We start from the raw sequence: 21,755 nt of genomic DNA on the forward strand, positions 1-21,755 counted from the left end.
TGCACAATATTCTGCAAATCAAACCCCAAGGATTCACTCAGAAAAAAATAAATACACAGTGTAAATCCCTAGTTTGTCTTAACTGACTTGTCTAAAATCACATAGGAACTCTGTGGCAGAAAAAAATCCAGTTCTCCAATATAAATTAACCATATGGACCTCTTTTCTGTTCCTGTTTCGTTCACTACTTTCTAAATCGTTCCGTTAACAACTAAGGAACTGCACTGTAGTCTTCCTTACCAGCATTTCTGTAATCTTTTAAATGCCTGAGAATTTCCACTTTGTTTACTAAAAAGCAGAGGCTTTTTGGTTTCGGGCAAAATCAACAGCTAAGAAACTGATAGCTGCAGTATGTTATTGTACCGCTGTATAATTCAAAACTAGAGGGGGATGGAATAATGTCTGTTTAAAGACATTTTTCTCACAGCAGAGAATATTGAGATTCAGAAATACAAGGATCAATTTTAAGATATTTTAAGGACATACTGTGATGTTATCTCATTGGTCATTTTTGATCTCGGTTGCATCAGAAGTGATCTGAACTAAGGGACTTAGTTAAAGCAGTCAAACTACCACAGCTTGGGAAGGTAGCTTTTGTCAACTGAAGGGTCTTAAGTTAAAAAAGTTTACCTCTCAACCAACTAAGATAAACACAAACATGTGCAAAGATAAACACGGATGTGTGCAAAGATAAACAAGGTGACAATTGTAACAGCTCAGCTGACGGATGCTACACTCAAAACCTCTACTATTTTTATGGCTTTAAATACATATACACATGAAGTATAACAAGGAAGTCAGATGAAGTGATGCTAGTCATATTCAGAGGAACCCGATGATGTGAATTGACAGTGTATTCTTGCTGTTAGTCACTCAGGCTGTTACATTCAAGACAATCTTAACCTATGCATCTCCACAGGCCAGAACTAGGAAATGGAACCAGCTTCACATTTCTGTTGCCCTAGACTTTGAGTTCTTGTATTGTCAGAAATATATTTTCTCTACTTTTGGGAATTATGACCCCAACTCAGCCAAGTGTCTTGCTTTTGCAGTCACAGGGCCAAAGATATCACAAATGAAATTACATATTAGAAAATGATTTTTAGTATTATAAGTATTAAACTTTTACAATTTGTCAGTCTATTATAATTTTCCTTTTCCCAGCTTGTTATAACAGATAAATCAGGTTGGCTTCAAAGATGGATGGTTATGGAGAACAGTACAAAAAGTGCTTAAGTAGTTCAATATTTCCAGCACCATTTTCTGTGACATATGTGAAACCAATTATGCCTTCTGCTTTGCTGCACAGTACAGGTTTGTTGGCATTTGGTTTAAGTGATTCGCAAAATTCAGTTGCAGTGTTGCCACATATGACTAATACAGTCATTATGCCCACTAAACATTTAGATGGCTTGGTGAAGAACTCCAGCTCCTTACAAAATTTTCTTAGTCCCTTGCTCACAAAAAGGATGGATAAGAAAAATTAAAGAACAACTGAGAATACATCTCCTTGCCAAGAAGTTAATGCTACTCAAAGTAACAGCAGGGCAGTCCCAGCAGGATGGCATTATTGCAGCAATGAAGAACACCAAGTCCTCCCACTTACCCTTTTTGGGCTGAACGGAGGGTAAATCTATCCTGTCAGAACTGTTGCCTGCCAGAACTGCCAGGACCACACTGCAGACTCCAGTGGAAACAAACATTCAAGAAAGGTGACAGAACCAATAAATTAAATGAAAAAAAATGGCAAAGCAACATGTAATTTTGTTGTTCTAATCATTTTGGTTTATTTGTTTCTTACTGGTTTTCCCTGCCTTCTTCTGCCCTAATTTGCCACTTCTAAGATATGTTGGTTTTCCTTTTAATTTGATCCTTTGTGAAAACTTATTCAGTCATAATACTTCATCATGCCAAAAAGAAAAAAAATAAATAAAAATCCAGGGCCAGGTGCTCACAAACACAGTTGTGTTATACAGCCCTAATATGCAGTACACTTCAGTAAACAAAATGCACATATCTTCAAACACAACAAATTCACTTCTTTATGGGCCATACCATTTATAAAAAGACATTCATGGATACCATTTAATCTAGAATACTCTCAATATATTTAGCCATTTAAATTGCTGGAATAATGCCCAGATGGAAAGTGGCAAGATATTTAAAGATTGATTCCATTTTCTAAGTATGCCATGAATATAAAAGTCCTTCCACTTAATCTAATACACTTCTTCAGCCTATTAGTTTTTGATTGATAGAATGTCTTGAAATAAAAAAGCAGCAGTTGGCAGACACTGTAGAAATCAAAGATACTGTGAGTACAGAGACATAGAAGTATATATTGATTTCATTAAGGATATATTCTAGTTTCCCAGAAGTAATGATCCTCTACATTTATTATATTCCAAACTTGATTTTTAAGCAACAGATTTTCAAAAAATTATCAACCTTTTTTTTTTTTTTTTTTTTTTTTAATTTAAATGGGACACTGACCTTTGTATGACAATGAAGGAAAATCTGGGGAAACAAAATTATGCATCAGGTTTTCAAATGGAGAGGTCAAAAATTCATAGTTTGTTTTCATGTTCAGGGTGTGCAGTTTCTATATTGTATTGCAATAGAAGATTTTTAAATATCTGCATGATACTGAGGCAGCAAGTCTACTAGAGAAACAAGGAGAAATACCTATATTTCTGATATAACTAGCAGAATAAAGAGCAGTTAATCAGCTATTCCTTTTATTCTTCACCCAAATTCAAGAAGATGCTAGGATTGCTTTTTCTAACACTTTAAACTGATTGAAGAATAAGGTGATCATTGCTAAGTAGGATTAATGATCTCGATGGAAAAATAAAATTTAATTATGCAGCATACAGACTGACATCCCTGGAAAGTTTCCATTCAGCGCAATGGTTCCTCATGCTTTTTATATGAAAAGAAAACACACATTCACTCTGATTAATCAAAAACTAAATGGTTAAAAAAAAGGGCCTGTCCAAAGCTCTTAATTAGAGCTAGTTTAAAACGGTGCACTATCTCTTAAGAAGCTTATGCAAACTGCTTGGTGCTAACATCAGTCAGTAGAAAAAGAAAGAGAAGCAAAGGGCAAGGAAAACTTGGGAGTTTAACGTGCTCTTCTGCAAATGCAGAGTTTTTAGGCAGCAATCTGCCATGAGTCAATGCTTCATCTTCCAACATCACGTCCCTCCTGGTGACTGCAATGCCGGGATTACAAAGATGGCAATTGCAGGAGGCCATAAAAACCCATTCTGACAGAAAGGAAACAAACTTCCAAGAGAAAAAGAGAAACACGCTTTGTTTTGTAATGTCTGTATAGCCAGGGAAGCATAAAGCAGAAACTCCATAAAGTGGTGCACTCACCTTTTTTCTGGGCCATGTTTCTCAGGGGTTAACTGTGGAGCATATTTAATCCTTTGAGTGTCAAACCCTGAGGAAATCTAATTCCCATGAAATATCCTTCTCCTTACAATCACATTCCGTCTGAGGAGAATTGACTTTCATAATCCGCACTTTGCAACTTGCTATGTTTGTATTAAGCATCTTTAAAAACTCAGTATGTATAATACTTTTACAGGCACTACTAACTGTTTCAAGGGCTCTGAAAAGACACGCATGAATTTTCCCCACACTGTAAACCAGTAGTTATTGCAATTTTATTTTTACATTTGGAATGTAAAAACCTTCATCTATGTACGTACAAAGTAGCAAAGGCTTTCTTCATGTCTGTGGCCTTTAAGTAGTAATTTTAAAACTTGAAGAGGTATTAAAAACTTCAGAAGGTGTATGTTTGGGGATTTTTTCCTAAGAGAATTTAGGAGGCTGATTATTAAGCTTTCTCAAGTCAAAAATTAGCCTACATAAATTTTATACATACTTGTCAGAGTCTCACATTTTTTATTAGCTGCACACGTTGCCCAATTTAGGAAGCCTGTACACGAATATGCAATAAAAGACCTTTTCAAAACACTAATCGTGCTGGAATAATCATTCTGGAATTATTCTAAATTGTGAAAATCAATGTTTTTCCAATTCCCCTGTTAATAACCTGAAAAATAACAAACATTCCTGCATAATACACTTTCCTGTTAATTTGTGCCATTAACTATTACTGCTACCCTGAAGAGAGTATTGGAAGTCTTACAGAGATTAGATCACTCCATGCTACAAATTCAAAAGAAAATTACATTCACCAGCAAGAGCCTCTAATTCTATTGCCATGACTTGTCTTTCAGAGTTAGCATTTGGCAAGAAGGGAATAAAGTACAAGGCTCCCGTTTTGCCAGACCTCTTAATACAAACTCCTTGATCTGACCTTATAATGAGTGAATGAGCTGTTGTAGAATATAAACAAAAAAAAAATATTAAATATAAGTTATTTTCCCTTATGACTTTCTTTTTTTTCCACCATGTTTTATTAGCATTTTTAAACAACATTTTCATATCTAGTAATTATGAACAACTACATCTCTATTCTAATACAGCAAATTATTTAGCTAAGAACAGAGTCCTATAGTGCTTTCAGGGAAAAAAATCTGAAATAAATGAAAAAGTTCATTACTTGCAACACTTTTACAAGTAAATCAAATATATCTACATTTTCCGTCCAGTTCAGTGACTTGAAAAGACATGTACATGTAAAGTTTGCAATATTTGTTCAGAAGGTGAAATTTTTGTAATATAAAATGAAGTATTTGCACAGTGAGCCAAAATGCATAAGGCACCACAAAACGGCAACTTATGAGAGCTGAATAAGAAAACGGTGCTAATTCATACCTCATTGTAGTTAAAGAAATACATAAAGCAATATTGAGAAATGCTCATTTTTTAAAAAAGTTATTTAAAGACATACAGTGAATAAAGTATAAATCTTGTAACTTTTCCTAGGTTTGGTAGCTATCTTAAGATTAACATGTGCACCAAGAGCAACATCATCAAACTGTAAAACATTTTGATACATATTTCAAATAAATAAAATGGGCTAAACATCACACATTTTAAATTCCCAAGTAAATATCTGCTGTAGTTTTTACAAAATAAGGATTTTTGTATTGCTTAAAGCCATGAACTGTTCCATTTTAAAATGGATTTCTATGTTTGCTTTCACAGCAGAAAATCTCAGATATATTAATCTCTTCAGTGGTGAATACATGTAGTAATAGGCCACAAAATTTCCTTATTGAGCACTCAGGAAAGATTTCATATGGTCTAATTATTTACATATTCACCATCTAGAGCGGAGCAGAGAAGAGAATCTGACAAGGGACATGGTTCTTGGTCTTTGTCTTTCTCCCACCTCTCCTTCTCTTCCTCTATCTCTCTGTGTCTCCTTTTTCTTCTCTTAGAGGCTTTCAGACTCAAAATAGCAAAATCATATGAACTTCAGTTCTATAGGTACATAGGACAAATTTTTCCTAGCACCCATATGAAGGTCTATGAAGTTCTCTCACAGTGTAAATTTGTAAATGCAACAGAAAACCAATATCATTTAAAGTATCTGGGGGGAAAAAAATCCTAGGAAAACCACATGCAGCAGTCCAACATGACACAAAATAAAAAATGACATATCTGACAGGCCATACAAATTCAATTACTGGACAAGTTAAGATCTGAACAGTACATCAACAATCCTTTAAGAGATGTCTGTTTGTGAAGAGCAGCTCCTGGAACCAGGGAATTAACTCAGAGAGATATGCTATCCTTGACACTGGTTATTTATTGTTTTTTTTTCTCTCGTTTTTATCTATGCCATTTATTTAATATTCTTCCTGTATGGAAGGGTGACTAGGACCAGGTAGATTTCAGTAACAATCACTCCACGCATAAGCAAACAAAAAGAAGATGCTTTTGCTTCAGGTATAAAGTTAGGAAGCAACTCTTGTCTCCTAATTAGTAGTCATGAAAGCTTCTAATTAAGGCAGTTGAGAACTCTGATATTGGAAAAGACATATAATTTAACCCTGTATGTAACCCAGCTGTCATCCGTGTCTTGGTTTCAGATTGTCTTTGCCCCATCATTTCACTGCTCAATCATAAAGGGGCACAAGCAGGCACACAAGAATTAACACTGACATGTTTCAGTCCAAACAACTCCTGTTCAATATTAATAAAGATTCTTGTTAATTTTGAACAACTGGGAGGAAAATTTATTTTTGCGATCTGAGATATGACTGGATTTCAAAGCACTGCACAACATATTTGCATAGGAGAAGAAAAGGCAATTGGACCACCAGGGACAAACTGTTATTCACAAGAAGTCCAGATTAAATAAAACAAAACAGTACTGACAATCTCCAGCAGGAATTTTCTAAGTCATCCAAGGCTCGAGAGCATATTAAGCACCCTAGGGAGAGCACAACATTTAGCTAATTCTCAAATAACTCGGATTATTTTTCCTTAAATATTTTGTCAAATGTATTATTTGACAGGAAAAAGTATACTTATTGATTGACAGCTTGGAATTATTCCTGAATTATTTATAATTCAACTCATAAATACATGGTTTGAGGAAATGTAAACAATATTTAAAAGTTTATAAATAAACAGTTGATCATTTATACTATTTTTAGCAGTATGTAATGCAGAGCCAACAGTACAATTCCTCCAAAATTTATCTTTCTGACAGACAACTTGTTGTCCTCTTGCATTTTATAGAACCTGCAGCAGAATGTATATTTGTGGCATGGAGTAATTGGGAAAGACTCATAACTGCCCTAGGTTAACAGAGTAGGTTGCCGATTGAGGAGATACTTCAGTGCTGCTCATTTTTGAAAGTGAAACCCTCCAGTATTTCAACACATGCCTCCCTGCAGTATGGAGCTCTCACTGATGTAAACTGGGCAGTAACCAGAACCTGCTCCTCAAGCCCTGGTTACAAGAGATCTGATCTCTGAAACTGCTGTGTGAGGGAATTAGTCAAATTACTGAGCCTTAAGCATGGACTAAAATAGTGTCTTTAGTGTGGAATTGTTTCCTTTTGACAACTACTTACTTTTCTTTAAAATACAATAAGCTTTTTTTTTTTTTTTTTAATTTTCTTATTCTTCCTTGGGAGCAATCACTACTGCATTAAAGTCATGCTGTCTAAATACTGCATAGAAAAGTGTTGAGTGAAATTATCTTTCCAGTATTTATGTTTTAGTATTCTCATTCCTATGAGAGATGTTGAAGCGGGAAGAGCAGGAAGATATCCCCACTGTCAGGACATCCTAAGGTTTTATCATGAGACTGAAGATTATTCATTCTGAAGTAGACTTAAATCATCTGAACATTGCAGTAAATCAAATATTTATTTGCCTGCTCTAAATTCATAAATGTAAATTGCCCCTGAAAGTATAATTAATTCTATAAATTTAAAACATGTTGACAAATTCAGTATCAAGACAATACAAATAAACTAAAATATGGAAAACAAAAATATTTCCTTTTTTTTTTTTTTAAGTATTGAACTTCAAGCCTCAACTGCCTAATGACTATTTTTATATCACTTTACTAGTGTAATGTAGTTTGAGACAACCAATGCAGAATCTGATTTGCCTAAAGGAATAACTAAGGGGGAATGAGCCACCACAATATCATTTGCAAGCCCACCTTCATCCTGCCAACGGAAAACAGTAGATATTGACCAAGTATCTCAGTAGTCAGGTGTTCTGTAGCTACCATGGCACTGTCATGGGTACTAGGAGGAAGGTTAAATTACGGGAGACCTCTGACTGACTCCAGAGAATGGGTGAGCATCTCCATAGCCAACGCTCCATTTGTTTACATGTATGAAACTTTACCTAGTGACGGATCTGGAACTCAGTGGGATATGCCATATACAACATGTGTTACAGATGTCAGTAGGCTCTAGTACTGAAGTCCAAGGAAACCTGTTCAGCCAGTGGGGTCACCTCGAACAACAGAACAGTGCTGAAGAAAGTACCTCAGGACAGTAGTCTTCGTGATTCTGATGAATATTTGAGGGTTCTTGTAAAGGCATTCCTATGGGAACATGCTTTCTATCGTTTGGTACTGGATAAAGCAAAATTAATAGCTTCATTTTGAGTTAACTATGTGTCAGATTCTGATTTTTTCTCTGTTGAAGTAACCCACAGTAACTGAATTGAACCTTATTTTACAGTGATTCATATATCTGCTAGTTCACTTTACCAAGACACTACTCATCAACTGTTTTAAGACCCTTTCCAGAGGTGCAAATGATTGGCCAGTTTAAGTGTACTGAAGAATCAGACTTATTAGCTCCAGTGCAAGTTGCATTAGATTCACACCTCATTTCTAGAGAGCTAATTCCTAAGGCCTACTGAGATTGCTGATAAATAACCCAATTTAAAAAAACAAAGTTCAAAATTCCCATGAACAAAAGCACGAGTGTATTGAAGAGGTTACAGTAAATTCATTTTCCTTTCATTAGCTCCAGTAACAATACAAAAAATAAATGAAAATGTAGAGAATTAGAGGTACAAACAGATACAGTAATCAGAAATCAAACATGTATTTAGCAAGCCATAATATGTGTAGTGATTAAGTCACACATTTGCTGGAAATATTAGCCTAAAGCTTTAAAAATGAGTGACCACAAATAACTAAATGATTATGTTCAGATTAAAAGACATATCAAACACGTATTTAGTTGGATAATACAGGGATAACAGCAGCTTAAAACCAGAAGTATGTTGTCTTTAACCAGCTCATTCTTTCTAAATGCTGAAACTAAGCTACTGGAGCATATCCCTTAAAGTAAACATGTAAATAAAATATCATTCAGGATACGGTGACTTAGCTTTTCAAGACAAAACAATGTCATGCATTTTTTTTCATTCAGTTCAACATGAATTCCATATACTGAGGACCTGCTTTTTTCCTGTCATAAAATGTATGCAAGGGAATGAAAAACGCTGCCAAAACACAAAAGGGTTGTTTGGGGCAGTGCTTTTTGTTGTTTTGTTTTGTTTTTTTTACATGATGTTGCAAAGTACAAATATGTTGGTTAAAATAGGAATCAGTGCTGAATAAAATCCTTAACTGTGTTCCTGGGGAAAATAATGTGAAGCAGATTAACCATCACTTCAGGATGGTTGCCATTTAATTTATTATTCATAAAAGAGTTAGACTTTCAATGAGTGAGATGTTTCACAGACAACTGCCAATTTAAAAAGAAGCATTTTTTTCAGTATTTATTAATAAATACAGTACATAGCATCATTATGTAGAAAAGTGACAGGATGTTACCTTTCTCCATTTCCTCAAAGGGATTGATCATGTAATTTCCATGTAAATATACTCTGACCGTGATCAAAGAGGTTTTACTCATCAAAACAGATTTTTGGGTTGGGCCTTGATAAACTAAAAAAATTAATTACTGGGATTTTATATTTATTAATTTCTCTTCTGATCGAAGGATTATTTTTTCTGCAGACCTTTCATGCAGACCATGTATTTTGATGTGCTGCTAAATTAATGCTCATGCAGTACAATTATTTATATCACATTATGATAAAGCAACTTCAATCAAAGCTGTACCATTTTTAATCCCTTTGCACAATAGACCAAAGACAGCAGAGACTTTTTGTACCTGTAACTTGGCTGATGCTAAATTCAGTAATACCACTGTATAAAAAAATTTAGAATTCTTTGAAAGACAACAATTTCTCCCACACTAAAAATTTCAATAGGAAAAGTACCTTTAGAGCTCAAACTTTTCCAGGCAAAAATTCGCTTTATCAAGCAGCAATTCCTAAGCAATTTCTTGCAGTTTGCAGGCTTCTGATGATACTGTTGCAAATCTTCATTCTCTTCATGTGTTTTCTTCTCAGGGGCTAATACTTCCATCCTAAACAAAAACTTAACCTTTAGTTTTCCTGAAGGATATATACACAACTTCAATCTGTAGACTGGGGGTAAGGAAGATGGGGAGGGAAGGGAGGAGATGGACTCAGGATAAAGGGAAAAGCTCTAGGGAAAAGGGAAAAGCTCATTAACCATTATTCTTAGCTCTTAGATTCTTAGTATTAAGTTAAATTGAATTATTCTATTTTTTTTTGTTTTGTTTTGATTTATTTATCTGGCGCATTAATGTAGTTGTAAAAATAGAAATGGGAATAAGATTTTATCTGCTACTAAAAAAAACTTTCATTTTCCTTAAATGATATAAATTATATAACATCTTTAGATGGCAAATAAATATTTACCTCTTACCTGAATCAGTTGTTTAGGTAAAGGAAATAATGTAATCCTCTATGCATCAACCTATTATCCTTCCTATCTTAGCTTGCCTTACATCAGTGTCATAGAGGAGAGCTGCATTCCTCTAGCTGCTATTGAAAGACAGCTGCTCTACCCAGAAAAGATGAATAGTTGGGTTTCTGTGCTGCCTTAATGCCACTGTCACTCAAATGCAGAAAAGCAGCTGAGCCACTTAAAGCCAGTTGTACACTTGGGGACCATTTCCCTATGCTATCTTCAGATTCACGCAGGCAGACCAATAAATTTCTATACAATGTTATTTTTCTTGATAGACTGCCACTCTGAAGGAGCCGGGGGCCACTAGCAACAACCAGCACTGACTAGGACCTAACCAAACCCATACTCTGGGGCCACACACCTAAGAAAAGCCACCTACCCAGCACTCCACGACTTTTATGCTATGCCAAGGTCACGCAGGAGTCCTAAACAGCATCCCCAGCTGCTCTTCAGCAAGTTCCAGCGTAAGATGCCGCGGAGATGACTGCTGCTGAGGACAGAACCAAACTGCAAGCCGCGGCAGCTCTTTGACAACCAGCCATCGACTGCACCAGGGGAGCGACTCTAATTACACACAATAACTGCACCCAGCCAGGAGCAGGACACCAAAGTGGCCCCTGTTTCACTCCCCTCCTTTTCCCTCACACTGTGCTCTCTCCCACAGGTTGACTCTAACACCATTAAGCACAATTTAAGTTCCAAAGACAGAAAGAATGAAAGAGTCAAAGAGAAAAAAAAAAAAGAAAAAATTGGCATCAGTCACGGTACACATCAGAGTTTGAGAAATGAAGCTGGCTTTTCAATTGCAAACTTATTGCTTCCCAAAGAAAAAAAAGCATGATGTAACACATGATCTCACTGTATGCATTCACATCAGGACTTTCTATTGATTATGCAAAACAATCAAGGAACAAGTTTCCCTTTTCTGAAATTTATTTTTTAAAGGATGGTAGAACTCCATGTTTTGTTGGGTTTTCTTTTTTGGTTTTTTGTTTGTTGTATTTTTTTTTTTTCAGTCAGTCAACTTTCCTTCTAACTGAATCAATCTCAATGCCAGTTACATAAATTTGCGACTTTCATGTACATGAAAATTCCTTAGTACATTTGAACTATGGTTTAGCTTGCTTTCTGCAAACTTTTACACACAAACCCACATACTTACCTATAACAGCTGGAGACATCAGAGATCTATCAGCACAGACTAGGATGAAGTTTTTTAAGCACATTAATTCCGCCTCTGGAAACAGAATATCAATCAGCAGTGAATTCTGGTCATAGCGGCAGAGAAGCCTGGGCCTTAACAAATGATTTTGAGGCAGGCAAAGGGGAGCACTTCCATTCAGATTCATATCTAATGATACATTTCTGGCTTATCATTACTTAGAACTCGACAAGGCTTGCACTGTTGGAAGAGTACTTACTGGTATCAGGTCCTTTGACTCCCATGGTGTGACATAGCATTTCGGTCAGGGCTGTATTCCCATCACAAACTGCTACCAAAGTGAGTTAAATTTCAATCTAGTAACAGAGTTTCTGAAAATTCTGAAAATTCTGAAACTTCAGCAGAGAAACTTCTTCCCATTTAAGCATACTTCAAGCTCTCTTATATCTTTCAAATGTACCATTCTGAGAATACATATTAATTTTACATTGTTGTAAAAAATTACATTACTGTGCTAAGAAATAAATTTTCACCCCTAAAGATTCAGTCTGAAATTCCAGGTGACTCCTGGAAGAGAATGTTGAGTTGCACGAGCAAAGCATGAATGTTAGTTGTTGAATAGAAATAATAGCTATTTTTAAAAGATAATACTCTCGACTATTTCTACATTCCATCTCAAGAAGAAACTAATGTACTCTAGAAATTGGAGTCCATCCCTCTGAAAACTGGAGTTTTGCTTCTGATTGGAGTCTGTGCAGTGTATCCACAGAAAACCATCCATCTTCTCTGATGGAACACATCTATATCACTCCTTTCCAATGCAAAGAGAAAATCAACACTATGCCCAGCGGCACTAGAATACAGCATCATGTAGTATAGCTCCAAACAGCTAAAACTTGAGAGTGTTGTTGAAGCAATTTAAGTTCAAGTTTTCTTGATATAAGCCTTCCAGGAACTACCAGCCCATGTAAAGTTCAGCTACAGAATCCTCGATCCTCCAGCTTAAATGCTAGCTCTCACAACGTTCTCTATCACATCACTCAGAGAGCCAGTTCAGAGCTGCCTCATCTCAGAAATTCATCAATCCAAAGGCAGTGTGAATGGGGAAGCAGACACAGCAGCTGAGACAAGCATCTGGGAAAGTTATGCCATGATGTGATAGTAAATAGGAGTGCATACTGCCTAGACATGGAGCAACTGTACACATGCAGTGGGAGAGAGTCACTGGATATGCCCCTATATTATCACTGCCATTTGAATAAGGTGTTCAGGAGTGACAAGAACACAGAGGAGCTTTGCAGAGATGGGATACCTATGAAAGCACAAATTTGCTGACACTACTCAAGAGCATATGGAGAGGTAGAACCCTTGCTGAAATCTTAAGGATTTGTGTATGTGCAGCTGAAAACTGTATCATATTTGCCATGATGTGAAGCAGCTCACTTGAGGTTTAACTCTCGAAGGAATTATTATTTCTAAAAATGGTTCAGAAGATGTTATGGAGTTCAGATCACAGTGTATTTATTTCCTTACTTCAAACCTTAATCAACTCCATAGCAACTCTCTTCTGTAACAGAAATATACATGGACCAGATGTTCTTTATAGTGCTAATAATTATACTAGAATTTTATAGTAAGTTTAAAATAAACTTAAGCTGTAGACTAGTAAAGTTCAAGGCACCGTTGAATTTTTCCAAGCAAGTTATACTATACTTCATATATACATAATACGTGATTTATAAAAGTAATTGACATCACTATTCTGAAGCAATACACTTGATTTACTGCTTTCTCCTCTATGAATCATGTGATCTGACTTTGAGGAAAGGAAACAGATAGTAGTGAATTCCACACCTACAAACCCCAGGACTGTAGAAAATTAATTACATGCAATACTGGATAAAAACTGGTAATGTTCTAAGTAACATGAGAAAAGTATCATGTGTGGAAAGGATTCCAATCCAGGCTGCACAGCATCATTTCTTTCCCAAAATGCATTAAATCACTGAATAATTTAGTCAAAATGAAAAAAGAGAGCCAAAGAGCACTCTGGGAGTACATTAACTGTGGGTGATGAGTGAAAGGCTGAAGCCTTCAGCATGTTCAAACGAGCAGCCAGTTTCTGACATAAATGCATGTTTTTTCTTGAAATTAATGTGTGGATGAGTTTCTATTAGATGGAGATTTGTTGTTGAACTAGCCAGGCCCAAAGGAATTTCAAGGCCACCCTGGAAAGCTGAAAACAACAGACATATCAGCAGTGAGACTCAGGCGTGTGGACAGCTCGTGAACACGGACAATATCCAATCAATTAATGCATGCTTGGAGCGTGGACGCATGATCAGGAAATAACTGCATATATAAGGAGGCTTGTTTCTGTAATAAATTGGTTTTGCTTGAATTCACATTGGATTGTGTGGAGTCCGCGATTATTCGCCCTCAAAGGGGATGGAGAGATCTTCCAACTGGAAGCAAGTAGTGAAACAGGCAATAAATAAAATAAAACAGACCTATCTGCTAGTGGGAGTATCAACGACAAGACAAATGTGGAGAAATTATCTGTAAAAAACATGGAATGCCTCTGGTCTGAGCCCTTACATGTTACTACAGAAGTAACTGGGAACCTGCACTCCTCCTGAAAATGTGCCTCGAGTTAAGAAAGGCAACTTTCTACTGCAACAGTAGCAATGCATGCAGATGGGGACTGCCTAAGGAAAGCAGGCTTTCATTATGTCATATTCTCAGATTTCATCTGTAATCAGTTACATCCAAAAATAAGGCTGGGTTTCTGTATAAAAAGTTGTTAATTTCCTATTGATGGTTAAATAATTGCTTTTATGAGTGATCTAAATCATGTCAGTTAAAAGCTCTGGAGAGTCACAAGCTGATGAATCATGTAAGTGCTGTGTGATGCCATACAGCTCTAGACATTTTGAGGAATATTTATAGGAGCTACAAGGGAACATCTTTTAACTAGATATACATGAACATGGCTGCAACAACAGCATGTATGCAAGATGTCTCAATATAATTTGATCAGATTTGAACTTTGGGATCGAACTGAACTTTGTGTGAATTTATTGAAAACAGTATAATTCTTCACTTGATAATGAAATAGCAGTTGGAAAGAGTAGAGGCATCACTATAGAGTGAGAAATGGCTCAGGAATATTCCAGATGAAGCAATCAAAACTGACATGACATTTCTATGGGTTTTTTTTTAAGAATCTTTACAGAAATATTTTGTTGCATTAGCTGATTAGCACAACTATTTCAAAAACCTTTACTGATAACTACATGGTTTTGTATGGGTCTTGAAGAAATAAATTTCCTAATGTCAAACATGAAGCTGGGTTACACCAGTGATGTCTGCTGAAAACTTAAGGCTGCTAGAAATTGCAGCTATAAGTAACTAATACTGAAAAATAGGGCAAGAATCCAGTCCTGGATGAATGTGTGGATGACTGCTGACATATTAAGGAATATTACAATGAGATGCTCCAGAGAAAAAGCAGTGTTTGGTTTGGTTTGTTTTTTCTCAGCAGAAGCAATTTTTAATAGTATTTTATGATAACCAGTTTTGGCAGAGGAAAGAAAGGATTTGTGAGGGGAAAGGAAAATTTCATTTTCTTTCTGTAAATTGAAAGCTGGAACAGAAAAAGATTGGAAGCAAAAAAAATATCAACTATTTATTTACCTCAATTATACAATGTTCTCTAAAGTTTTGCTGTTTGCATTAACTTGAAGTCCATTAACATCTTTTTATTAAGACCTTTTCAACATTTTTTTGAGTATTTATATGCAAAAAAATGGCAATTGGGTAATACCAGGAACCAAAATCTTCCTGTAAACTTCAGTATACATTAAAATTTTGGGTTCTGCTTCTACCAAGAGAAAACAAACTGGCAAATCTTAATTTAACTTAAACATAGTGAAGATTCGAGCAGTGCCAGCCACTCTGAAAAGTCTGTGGGAATCATTTGAAAATACCCCACAAGGATAGGGAGAATTGCTTTTTATCACCTCAAAAAGGTCATCCTACTTGATACATAAAACATCTATAGGTCTTTCCTGTTCATGCATAGTGAATCTTTATATTGTAAATGAGGAGAAAAAAAAAGAACAGGAATAGTGGGACAGCACTGCCCTGGGATTCTTTTGGTTTATTTGGCTCTGGACTCTTTGATGGGACAATGCAGGTTAATAACTGATTCCAGGTCGTATTCAGGCTGCCTGGATTAGAAAGAGAACGTCTGTGTTCACACACATTACGTCACAGTGCTTGTGGGCAGGGCAGGTGATAGGAAGAGAGTTTGACACCTTCAACAATTATTAAACTGCAGCAAGAGCAATGAGCAACACAAGTGAGGGCAAGTATTTGTGGGTGGGAATTTCAGAGAGCTCCTTCACCATGGCAGAGGAATTTCACATCGTAATGAGCACTCTTGGGCTTATAGATACACTGGGATGAGGCCTCACTGGATGATTAAGTAGCTGAACCAAAGGGAGATGAAGGGTTTACCTCCTGAGAGATTATAGTGATAGGAGAGATGACAATTATTCTGATATGGACAGAAAGGATTTTAATGTTAATGGTAACTAAAACAAGCCTGCTTGTTCTATAGCATTTGTCTGGTGTGCATATATATTCTACCCCAATTGGTTAAAGCGACAGGGGTGGTTAAATGTTAGTGATAATATTTCTCAGTAAAGAGAAACAGTAGTGCTTTATGGCTGCCAATAAACTTTCTTGTCAATATGTCAAAGACTTGATTCTCACATGTACAGAGTAACCTTTCCTTTTCCAAAAATCACAGGAGAAAATTGGACTAACGAGGCGGGGGGGGAAGGATACACAAGTCCTAAGAACTTTTTAGCTGTTTCCAAAAGGTTTCTTCTCATAGGTAGCTTTACGTTAGCAAATTTGAAGAATCACATGCCATTGCTGTGAAAGGCACTACATCAACAATCCTTAGAAAATAATTTTTTAAAAACTCTTCAGTAGTATCAGATAGCTGAGAAGACTACCTCGGTTGGGTATTCCAAAACTGAAGAGGTCTGTCCTCTGCCACTGAGATGGATGCTGGCAGAGGGAGATCAGAGAGATGGCTTGTGGAAGGCAAACATGCCACGCCTATAGTAAGCCGATCCATTTTATCTGTGAGGATGGTATGTTCTGATACTAAAAAAGGGTGGCAACGTACCTGGAATTGCTGTCAAGGCTGTAGCTCATGAAGAATGAATGAGTGTATTGGACTGTTTGACTTACTAAACAAAGACTTTTTATCTCATAGTCACAGGATGAATATACCGCAGTCTCATACGTCTCCAAAGAAATCAGTGTGGGTTTGTACATTTGCATATCATCAAGCTTTTACAAGAAAAAGACATTTAAAAAGTCTGAAAATTCGAACAGATTAGAATGAAGGCTGATGAGAATAATTATGGTAGCTTTGTATACAAATTATGGTATGGCTTTGTGTATAATTTGTTAGAAATATTAATAGGTCAAGTTGCTACTTCAGAATTAACAGAATGTGAGGCCAGTCCTAAACAGTGTGCAAAATCATGTTATCTGTATCAAAAGTAGTATCACAAGTGTGTGAATTCGAGGAAGATGAATAAAAAGTAGAGGAAAATAAAATATGTAGATTATTTGGTTCAGTTCTGTAAACATATGGACATGCCAACAAATTCTGAAGAGAAAGTCCAGCTAGAATTCACTGTTGCAAAGTATATGCTCTTGGTTTAAATATTTATTTTTACAAGTAATCTTATTTATCAGTAACAGTATTAATTACCTTCTGTACCTTATAGGTATCAGAAAGTTGTAAACAATGTTCTGTATAATAAAAGCGCAGATGTTTGGCTTCAAAACAGTGAGAGGTTTTGTTAGCATTTAGCCCTGGGTGGCAGCAAAAACATTAAAGAGCCACTCTCTCTTGCCTTTCCTTCCCTGGGGGAAGGAAGGGAAAAGAAGAAAAGGCTCATGGGTCGAAACAGAAACAGATTTAACAGAACAATAATAAAAGAAGAGCAATGCAGAGCAACACTCAGCCACTAGAATACAGACTCCCAGCGATGAAGGCCAGGGAGTGGACACTGTGTGCACAGCAAGTCCAGGAAAACACAGAGATCAGAACGGGCATTAGAAGTGGGAATAGGAGTGGGAACCCTCCTGGATAGCAGCCGATGAGGAAAGAGGGCAGTCCCCAGCATCTCCCCGCTGACATATAGAGCATGATGTTCAAGCTATGGAATACTCCTGTTGGCCAGTTTGCGTCAGCTCTCCTGGATCCGCTCCTCCCTGGTACCATCTTGCAACTGCACCTGAGCAGCTGGAAAGTCCTTGGCAACAGCCAAGATATAAAGGTATTCTTACATTCTTTTCATATCAAATCCCAAACACTGGAAAGCTACTTGGAGAAAACAGTAAATTTACCCCAGCGTGAAAAGTTTGTAACATCATGAAGAACATTAACTCCATTTCAGTCAAACCAGCACAGGTATCAATTTTTAAACTGATCTTGAGTTTATTGTATGGACTGGATCCATAATATCAGAGCTCCATTTGAGACGATGACTGCCACTTTCAAAAGTGCTACATTTTCCTTTTTCTCAGGCTCCTAGTTAGCCCAATATTTGTCAAAATATGCCTGGAAGCTATCTGGAATTTCATTTCTTTGTTGATCTTTATCATTTACACATAATTTATAACTAAAGAACCATGGAGCAAATTGTCCATCCTCATTTTGTGGCATAGAGATTCCAAAATGAAACATGAATGAATTTGGCCAGGACATGTAATCCAGTTTTTCTCCATACTTAAATATCACTCAGTACAGAACAGAGAAAAGGTGTTCAGTTCCCACATATCTATGTAATTCATTTTTTATAATGCCACAGAACCTAAGAACATATCCAGTAAACCTCACAGGGACAGTGACTTATTTATGAACATCTAAGTAATCAAACACGTATTAAACTAGCTTGCCAAGCTTTCACAGACAAGTTAAATAAAAGAGAAATGAACCACCTTTTTAGCACAACTGAAAGTTCCTTTCCTATCTGCTGGATGTTACATCCTTCAGCCACCAGTGAATAACATTGAGTGGTAGCATAGCACTGGTAACAAGACAAGACAGAAACCTCCAGCTCCTACCCAAAACCACTGCTTACCAAAGAGGCTGCTGCAGATGGGGCAGCACTAACAAATAAAGCTAATCGAACAAAATGACAAAATGTTCCCATGAGCCCTTCTTGTTTTTATAAATAATTTAATATTGTTATTATTATTATTATTTCTAAGGCATAGCCTTTGTCACCCAAGGTATTTTCAGGAAAAAACAGCTTAGAACAAGAAAATGCTATCCTAAACCATCTACAAAATGGGTTCCTAACTGCTACAAAGCAATCATCATCGCTGTCTTTTACTCAGGAACAGGAGCAAAATCTGAATTATTTCAGATGCTATAATGTCATGTTGATAAATACAGTTCTTTAAATTGTTAAAAAAAAAGGGGGAGAAATTTGGTGCAGCTGAGCAATTAATTGAAGAGCTGAAACCAGAAGCTTCTAAAAATTGATTTGACCATGAGAAGTGTTTTGTCCATAATACAGTCACTGAAGAAGGAGCTTGAGGAGATAGAGGAATGCTACAGCACAACACGTTTGGGAAAGGAAGTAAGACAGGTCTCACGTTTCATTTTGGTTTCAAATAGAATTGATTATCAACCAGTTTTATGATTTCATATTTCAATAGAACATAACTCATACATTTCCCCCAAAAGTACAGACATATCCGATTTACCAGGGATGTCCATATTGCTTGGAAACAGCGCACATCAATCAGCATGAACACATTTGTCACTTGGATCCCTGATGAAGTATCAGCTAAACTCTTAAATGATCTTCCAAATTTTGGAAAAAACAATACAGATTGGATACAAACTTGCATTTTTAGGCTGCCGTATGATGCTGCACTAAATAAAATCATATTGAAAATTATCGTCTCATTAAACTTCATGCCGATTGTCTTATGCTCAGCAAAATAATGATAAACATCTAAAGGACAATGGAATAGGAGATAAAAACAATAAAGATATTTTCAGCCAGACTTTAAAGTTGTGTGCTTATTTGGATACACAGGCAAAACGAACAAAGTTATGAAGTAGATGAAATAAAAGTAGTAGATATTTCTGAATTTTAATGCAGGCTTTCATATGTTGTTATAAAATTTTACTCTTATGAAACCACTCTCAAATAATTTACATTTTCCTAGATATAAACAGCCTCAAAGACTGAACAGAGATGGAGAGAATATAAATTCAGAATATAATCAACTGCACTATATTACAGACATATATGCATCAAGGCTTGATTCTGTGATATACTGAGTAATTCCATCTCATACTGTGGAAAACAGAAGGATGCAGTGCTCAGCATTTTGCAAGATCAGGCTCAGGTGATTATCATACACTGACAAATTATCATTTGCATCTATTTAAGCTTTCTACATCTATGATTTCTTTCTTAATGGTCCCGAAGTGAGATTAAAAACTATAGCAAGTGGAAATTCACATCATGGTCAGCTGGGAGGAACTCAAGAGGCAGAAACAAGGCTGGTAAGCAAAAGAAGTCATTTATATTTAAAAAGGTAGTAGGAGGAGCCTTTTTGTGCAGTTTTGGAGTGACTGCACTTTACATATGGTATTTAATCACATTACTCTTTAGTAATGCGATTAATAAATTAATAAACAACATGTTTTTTTGCTACCTCATGCAACTAACTTTACCAGAACTATTGGACTTGTTAACGGGTAAAAAGTTAAAATTGTCTCTTCAGAGACGAATAACCTTCTGTATTTCTAGGGCTTTCCAGCAGTATTTTGTCTTTACTAAATTAGACAACATGCACAGCAGTCAAAAATAGTTGCATGTGCCATGGATATTAAGAGTTCAAGTTGTTTATAAATAGCCAGAGGGCGAGCTGATCGATACTTGAAATTTAGGTCCAAGCTGAATCAGCTGTAGGCTGAATGACCCCACCACTAATCACTTGGGCCCAGTAGGCTGAATGACCCCACCACTAATCACTGGGGCCTAGTAGGCTGAATGACCCCACCACTAATCACTTTGGCCACCCATACAATTTAAAATGCTTACTTTACAAAGATTTAGTGTTTGTTGTGAATGTGCCTGACAGGAATGGGAGCAGAAATCTCCTGTTTCGTCACAGAACAGGGAAAGCACAAGCACTGTATGAGAGCAATACCCTTAGTCTTCCACTGGAACAGCTACATCTAATGAGAATGTTTTTTCGTCCTTCTAAATTCTTGACCTAATTGGAGAAACTAATAGGATAGGTAGTTAGTAAAACTGATAGTTGTGGTGTCTTTTGTAGCTGCAGTTTCTCAGAGAAAATGAGCTGAAATAACACAAAATGAGTTACCAAACAATTAACAACTAAAGGTTCATCATTAGGAGACACAGCTTTCCTCAGTCATTATCATGAAGAATATCAGCAACTAAAGAAAAACTACTTAATAGCTATTGTCTAGCTATTGATTTTCTGTAATAGCCTAATGATCCTTATGTAGTACTAAAAGTGTGGATAAAAGAGTGCCATAGGAGTTAGGAGCTTCTCATCAATTTATTAATTCCTATCTCAGATTAAAATACACATAAGAATAATTATCTTGAAACTCAAGTATAAAAACACTGTCTTATACACTTACGTAAGTGTATACTTATGCACTTATACACTTGCATAAGACTGTTTTTTCATACTTCTGTCCACCTAAAATTCCCTCTAGAATATAGTGTAACCCACGTATACAGCATAGACTATCTACCGTTGCCAACATTTTCCAGAATTCACACAACTGGAACACCTGGGAGTCTTCATTCCTCCAATTTATCTTAAAATATTAAAACAGAACTTTTCATCAGCATGGGCCTTAATCTAGTGATAGATTTACATAAGATCATGTAAGAGAAAAGCTGATTATAGTATTACTTGTAGGGGAAAACCAGCTTTTTAAAGGGGTTTACTAGGCCAGCACTACTTAAAAATGAAAGTTTGCAACTTGCAGATATTCAAGGTGTGGTTTTACGTTTGATTATGTACTGTCAACATATGTTAAATGCGTGTCCAGCTAGAGCGGTGACAGGGTATTTATAGCATTACTGTGAAATTCTCAAAGCAACCAGTGATATAAGGTACCCAGAAATTATAGAAACAAATTCCATCAACAGCATGCCTTATTCTAACACTTCACATCAACAGTAAACGCTCTGCAATCTTATCACTATTCCACTGCTACCTTCCAGAA

General features: G+C 36.2%; 1 protein-coding gene across 3 annotated transcripts in view; it reads right to left on the reverse strand.

Moving 5' to 3' along the window:
• Positions 1-21,755, reverse strand: part of KCNIP4 (potassium voltage-gated channel interacting protein 4) — a 430,639-nt gene that overhangs the window by 375,252 nt on the left and 33,632 nt on the right. Inside the window, exon 1 of one of the 3 annotated variants that reach the window (XM_065837024.2) lies at positions 9,702-9,850. The exons of the other annotated variants lie outside the window; for them this stretch is intronic. Coding sequence (XP_065693096.2) covers positions 9,702-9,849 — 148 coding nt within the window. The 5' untranslated portion in view covers position 9,850. Of the gene's footprint in view, positions 1-9,701; positions 9,851-21,755 lie in introns of those variants that run through there. 3 annotated transcript variants of the gene reach the window in all.

This window comes from Patagioenas fasciata, chromosome 4, assembly GCF_037038585.1.
Source record: "Patagioenas fasciata isolate bPatFas1 chromosome 4, bPatFas1.hap1, whole genome shotgun sequence".
NCBI lineage: Eukaryota > Metazoa > Chordata > Aves > Columbiformes > Columbidae > Patagioenas > Patagioenas fasciata.